Consider the following 7,120-nt stretch of genomic DNA (forward strand, 5'->3'; position numbering starts at 1 on the left):
AATTTGCGGCATAATATAAATCAATTTACGTAAATGCGTCGCCGACGTCATTTTATCAGTTTCCTTCTTTGAATTATTCCGATTGGTTCCAGCAGCTAGTGACGTAGACACAAGTAGTGACCTGATTGGTCAGCAGCCAGAAACCAGGTAGTAGAAGCTCGGTGGGGAGTAGCGTGTCTGGCCCGGCGCTCCTCTTCAGGTAAAGTTGGGTGATTCCTAAGTTGCCGCGATGCATTAGCTAATTGTCGTGAGGAAAAATGCATTTTGTTTTCTATCTGGGGTAGTCTTGAAAGCTTGAGTTTATCTGTGTACGGCAGCGAAAACGTGTCAACAACCTTCCATGCACTTTGCTCTTGCACCTCACTAATAAAACTGGATCCGATGGTTTTACCTGGGACTACACCAGACGTGCACACGCTGCACTATTTCTCCAAGGAGCTCGAAGCAAAACGGCCAGTGTTTGAGCAAATCTCAGTAAATTCTGTCACTCACCAAAGAGAGCAGTGAAAATTAATGAATTCCTGACACCAGCAACAGTTGCTTGTCCCTGGCATCATGTCCGCACAGTGAGTACAAATGGTATCCAGTACAATGAAGCATTTTTGAAAAAAATTTTTAGTTAAACTAGGAAAACTCAAGGATACCGACTGGAAGGAATCATAAATATATGTTTTACTATACGTCTTGCCTTGGCTTCAAATGTATCTTGACATCTGAAACAGGATTGTCTTTTAAACTATTCAATTATTAGAGATTTTTTTTTCTCAATGTAATACTTTCTACTCATATTTACAGCGTCTGGGATTTGTAAAGTCTACTATATTGCGCTTCACCAGCAAAGGAATATGTTACACACCTGCACATAAGTATGTAGAGTGCACTTTCATATACGTGTTTGCAAATGTGCAGAAATATTTCAGTCTTTACAGTGATCAAACTGACAAACAGCTGTCCATTTATGCAATGAACATGTTTTTACACATCCACGTTTTTGCAATTTTGTCCTTGAAATGAATTGCATTGAGAAGCCTTTGCAACCAAGAGATGATATGCTGTATGTTATATAAAGGCAACGTCTCAGTGTGCCAGTTTTGCGTTGTAAAGGAAGGTGAAACCAAAGCTGTTCTTGGTTTTCAAATGGAAGTATGTATTCCCCATGAAAATAATAAGAGGACATTGCCCTGACAACATTAATTATGTGAGCATCTTAATGTAGATGGTGCCATTTTAAACATATGGTGCTGAGAAAGTATCAAATTATAAAGTGTTTTATGCTCTGTGCTGTGTTGCATCTCAAAAAGTACAATCAAGAAGTGTTTCTTTTTTTGTATACAGTAATTTTTTTCAGGGTGTGAAAATTCCATTTATTTTTAATAACATAAAATATGTCAAGACTTTTTCACAATTTCAACTCAGTCTTTTTTTTTCATCAGTTACTAATTTTTATGTTGCAAGTGTTCATATCACGAAGAAAGCAATGGACTTCAAAATATTCTGCTCCTTAAGATGCATTTGTATGTTTATGGGCATGCTGTCCTTTTAAATTATTATTCCCCAAGATAAGACAGTCAAAATCCAAAATACAGCATCACATTCAAATTCAAGTTCTCTTAAAAATCAGTGTAAATTTATGTTAATTTACTCATTTGCTTTACCCAAGCTTCTCTCTGTATATCTCGAACATGTCCTTGCCTTGTTACATCTTACTAACCTTGGTTATGTCTGTCTACTGTGAATTGCATAATAGAAGAGGGAGATAGTCTTTAAAATGGCACCTCCCCTGAGGTACATTTAGGATATTGGAGCTTCAGTATGAAAAGGGCACGGGCATACACTACATACCACCTTGCACTCGCCTGTCTATGATCACAGGAAATGCTCCTGAAGTCTGTTTGCCAAGAATAGCTGAAGTCTCGGCTCAAACCGCAAAGGTTGATATTTTCCTAAATGTATTTTCACAGTTTGGTAAACACTTGTAAGCCTGGTTGATTTGTAGTCATTTTCACTTTAAGATTCACTTGTTTTCCCACTTGTATTTGTTCATTTGCAATCTCTGCCTGTCACAGCATCCATGATGGAAACACGTCTGCTTCCACGAGAGTCTGGGCAGTTCGTAGCAGAGCGGAGTCGCGACGTGTTTGTGGAGGACGAAGGAGTGCAGAAGGTGGCGGAGATGCTCTACTCTCTGCGACACGGCGACGATCTGACCGCCAGCGGCTGGAAGAAGGCCAATCCCCTGGCTCCGGCACCCACTTCTGACCAGGGGAGTTTGTCGGCGCTCAAGGCCGCCCGGAGAGCTAATTTATTTTTCACCTAATAACCATGTGCTGCTTGTTCCTGTTTTATGGAGAGAGAGAGAGAAAAAAAAAGGCATAAGTGGCACAGCAGTGGTAATCAGTAGCAGGGTGATGAGTGATAATCCGTGTGAGTCACTCATGGAGAGGGACCACAGAAACCCCAGCAGGAAACATGAACACACTTCTCACCGCCACCGCTGATGATATGGACCAGATCAGATATGGAATTTCTTAATGGGTTGAAATCTGGCATTTTGCAGGAATGATTGATTTGAGTTTGTGGCATTCAGAACCCAAGGAAATTGCTTTTAATGAACATGAATTAACAGGTATTTGATGGTTGCATCTCATCAGATTAAAAAAAAAAAATCCTCTTTTTCTGAAATATTTTGGTATTATTTTGTTGATTTTTTGACATTTGAAAAGATGCTTTTTTCCCTTTTATACGAATTACACCGTCAAAGTAGTAATGTGCTGCTCCTTTTTCTTTTCTTTTTTTTTTTTTTTTACCACAAGTCGTTGCAGCTTACACTGTAGACTTGGATCGTTTTTGCTATTCCTGCCACACCGAGATTCCTGTTCCAGACTCAACCCAGCCAGCTTACACAAACAATTAAAGGAAGTAACATTTTAACTATCTAATTTAAAAAAAAAACTCAGCGATGCAGTGAATAAAATGCCAAGCAGTTTTTTTTTTTTTGCATTGTGCTTTATATGTGTATCAAAATCCAAACTGTACATAAAATTGGACAAAAGGTAAATACTTGATCGTTGGTGAATCCATCATCCTTCAGTGAGTATTATGAGTTCATTCAAATTGCAACCACAAATAATAATTGAAGAACTAGTCAGAAACGTCACAATTAGAAATCTATAATTGTCTTTTGCTGATACAAAATTCAGTAACCACAATTAAACTGATTTTAAAAAAGGCAATAAGCAAAAAGCATGACAATCAAGATTTAAAAAAAAAAACAAACTTGTTCCTTCTACTAGCAGATGTTGGGGAATGTTCCTATTGTGGCATTTGAAAACCGAGCTGCTTCCCTAGTTTTATTTTTATTCATTTTCTTCAAACATTTTGGAATTGTGCACTAACTGCCACACTACACTGTATTTCTTCGTCTTTCTGCCTCATTGATCTGTACATTTTAACTCTGCAGGCGTTAAACTGGGTCTTTGTGGTCGACACCATGAACTTCTGCTTTTGGCCAGAGAGTGAAGCGCAGCAGTGTGAGGTGACCTATAAAGGCACGACTTACACCGGCTACATGACCCTGTGTGCTGCCGTCACCAGAGCCATGGAGGAAGGTGAGGGCATCACCTTTAAACTCTGCAAGTTAGTGATGTAATGTTTGTAAAAGTGACCATATAGGTAGGAAAGTCTTTCAGTGCTGTCATGAGACTTTTTCCTTTTTTTCACTTGACTGATTTAAAGTTGGTGTTGATCAAGGGGAGGAAATGTATAGCTTTTTCTTTTTCTTTTTTTCTTTTTGGATCATTTCTTTGTAGTTTAGCCACTGCGCCTTATTGTGTACGTGCCCTTTACTTGAACTTGGACTGCTGGGAAATTGCTTGTTGCTCTGCATGTGTCTGTTCATCATTTATAATTAGCATGAATGACTCCGGATATGAATCAATTATGTCTCATATGGAATAGTGCTCTCAATATGTGGTCGCTGTGGCCTTTATAATTACAAGAGATTCTCTGGGAAAAAGGCACAGGTAGCTTTGCTCCAGAGTGTGAGTCTCGAGGGTTGACAGTGTGAGATCAGAACAAATTATGTCTTTTTAGCCTCTTGCTAGAAATGGCTTCTGTGGAGTTATATTCATGTTATTACAGCAAATTATAACTTTATAACTTAGTAGCCTTGAGAGTCCTCTGTCTGATGGAACCTTCTAGCTGCTTCTCTCCACCTTTCTCCACAGGTATCCCCATTACGGATCCAAAGTACTTCTCACAGATGAGTGTGGAGGAGTTAGGACGTGTCCTTCGATCAGACAATGAAACACCCATGCCGATGCTTCAGGAGCGACACCAGGTTAACCCGATCATGATAATACACAATGGAGTAGATATCAGGGGGAGCAGTAGTGATTCACTCAGTCTGCAGGTCAGTTTCAGTAATCTGCCTTCATGTCACGGTTTGTTGTGTCAGTCCAGCTAGAATGGATGTGTCAACTGGTTTCCTCCGCTCTCTGGGTCTGCTGGAGTCCTGACTCCAGTGGGTTTTTTTTTTCAGCAGTTACGTTGCAAAAATTCAAAGCAGCGCTTTTCAGGGTAACAAAAGACAGATGTTTTGAGAGCAGGCAGCTTGCATGCTTTTTGCTTGATACACTCTGTGCACTGAAGTGAAAGCCAACACATTGCTATATCACCTAGTGTACATTTGTTCTTTGCACCTTTATATGTTGGAGCTGTGTGTCTGTGTTCTCCATTGTGTGAAGCTTCACCCGTGAGGCACAACCGTGCTCTTTCCCAGATCACAACCACATTCTTAAACATATATTTCTATAAAAAGAAAACAAGACATGGTGCCTGGAGTATTTTGTTTATCACGTCATTACATTCACTGCTTTTCCTTTATGAGTGGAAATTGAAAGGATGCGGCTCTTTTCCTCCTACTCACTCCCGTGGTTAAATTTGAACACATCACAGACTGAATCTTTCTAACAAGGTGCTGACTGAAGGCGGCCACGTGCTGCTCCAGCACGGTGGAAGCTTCTGGAGCTTCATCAGCCAGGCCGGAAACGACGCCCAGAAGATGGTGGAGCTCATTGTGGAGAAGATCCCGTCCTACAGGGACGAAGCCACGTATGAGGTCAGAGTTCAGCTTGAATATTGGCAGACTGTGGAGCGTTTTGTTTGGAGGTATGAAAAGTCATTCTTCCAGGCAATGCACACTAAAAGTGATGTATTGACTGCATCTTAAGTACTACAAAATAGTGAAAATTCATAAACTGATTAAGAATACTAAACTTATTGTGATTGTTTCGTGACATGTTAAAAGGCAGCTTCTCGATATTCCTTTTTAAAGAAGTGTCCTTAAGCTTTAGGTTGCTGTGTGAGAGGAGAAAAAAAGACAATTTTCTTTCAGATGTTTGTCTAATGATGAATGTTCAGCTCAGTCCTGTCAACATGGTGGTTTAGAGTTAATGTAAATTTAATATAAATACACAGATTGTATTAAACGTGTTGACTGCACATCGCTCTAAAGGCAGTATGTCACTGATATGAATGTATGTATTTGGGAATAAAAAATGTTCATCCAGTGTGATGTGAGAGTTCCACCTCCTGGTCAAAGGCAGTGTGGCAAGTTTCAAACGCTCTTTTCCTACAAACTCAGTAAAGAAGTGAATTATCTTTTTTACTAAATCTATTTTTTTATGATATTATCTTCACTTAAAGAAATTCATCATATAATGAATGGTAATGGGCAACATGAGATAATACGTGTGGAATTCTTTTTGGTTTCAGGGTAAAAGAATCTCATTTTACAAGCGAGCACAGATCCTAGTTGCAGATTTCTGGGGCATCATGGAGGCCAGAGGACAGGGCGACGTCAGTAACATGGACTGGCTCACCATGTTCGCTGACTACAGGGTTCCTCAGGCACTCGTCTACTTAGGAGCGCTGCGATACTCTGAAACACTAATGGAGGCATTGAAGAAAGGTGCGATAAAAAAAATAGATCCTTTCAATGTAAAGTCATGGTCATTAATGTATGTGTGTGTTTGCGCGTGTGTTCCTCTCAGGGGAGCTGCTGAGTTCAGGGGACAGGAGGGAGGTGGAGATCCGAGGCTGCTCAGTCTGGTCCGTGGAGCTGATCAAACAGCGTCTTCACAAGCTGGTGCAGGAGAGAGACGGGGAGCCTTGCAGCGTCACCTCAGCAATCATCGACTTTTACCTGTGGCCGTACGCCAAGCAGCACCACAAAGAGATGGCCCACATTCCCATACACCACACGCGCTGTGTTTACTACTGATGCGCTGCCTGGCAGCCGTACATACAGTAGGCAGCGCTTCTCAGTGTGCAGCCTTGGCACAGGTGCCTTTTCCCTGGGACAAAGCCAAGCACGTCTTGATGCCAGATATGTGTACAAATGGGCTTCTCTCTGTCTGTAAAGGAACCAGGTGTGAAGCATCAGTTCAGCTTGTTTGTCAGTAAAAATGAGGCACTGCTCGGTTGTTTGTGGTCAAATTCAGTATTTACCGATGATGAGGTGAAACATTTTTGGATGGATCTTGTGCTGTAATACAGAGCATGTTTGTGTTTTACCATCTGCTCATAGTAAAACAAAATAAAAGGCTCAAATCAGATGAGTGGATGTTCTTATGTTGAAATTGAGTGTGATAAACTTGCTCCTCGTCTGAGTTGTACCTTGCTCTTGAAATCTGTTTTCTGGGACTGGCTTCAGCCAACAATACGAACTTGGATATAAAGGATAGAAAGATAAATGGTTGTCAGTCTCTATGTGTTTATATTGAAAATGTTTAATTTTTCATTCATTCTGCTACATTTAAGTTGTTGTTTGGAAGTGTGTGGCAACACATACATGAGTAGAATGAAGTCTTTGTTTTACAGAAAGTATCAAAGATTTTTTTTAATCACTTAAAAGAACAAAGAATTACACCAACAATGTCTTATAAATCAAGACTTATGAAACCTAAAGATCTGGTTGAGCTAAACACATGATCAGTTATGTACAAACAGCAAGTAAAGTTTGTTTTTAGTTCAGAAGATCAGAATTGGGACATCAATTTGCAAGGACAACTTTGAAGCATCTGTGTTTCAATATGTGGTTTCAGATTTTGTAAGTCAT

The 7,120-nt window shown here is 40.1% G+C and overlaps 1 protein-coding gene across 1 annotated transcript; it reads left to right on the top strand.

Moving 5' to 3' along the window:
* The first annotated feature begins 167 nt into the window (after window positions 1-167).
* On the top strand, window positions 168-6,609 carry qng1 (Q-nucleotide N-glycosylase 1). Its single transcript, XM_030104049.1, has 7 exons — window positions 168-199; window positions 2,067-2,263; window positions 3,461-3,608; window positions 4,227-4,339; window positions 4,976-5,119; window positions 5,776-5,971; window positions 6,054-6,609. The coding sequence occupies exons 2-7, from the start codon at window positions 2,072-2,074 to the stop codon at window positions 6,281-6,283; spliced, it is 1,023 nt and encodes a 340-aa protein (XP_029959909.1). The 5' UTR covers window positions 168-199; window positions 2,067-2,071; the 3' UTR covers window positions 6,284-6,609.
* The last annotated feature ends 511 nt before the right edge of the window (window positions 6,610-7,120 follow it).

Source organism: Salarias fasciatus, chromosome 12 (genome assembly GCF_902148845.1).
Source record: "Salarias fasciatus chromosome 12, fSalaFa1.1, whole genome shotgun sequence".
Classification (NCBI taxonomy): Eukaryota; Metazoa; Chordata; class Actinopteri; order Blenniiformes; family Blenniidae; genus Salarias; species Salarias fasciatus.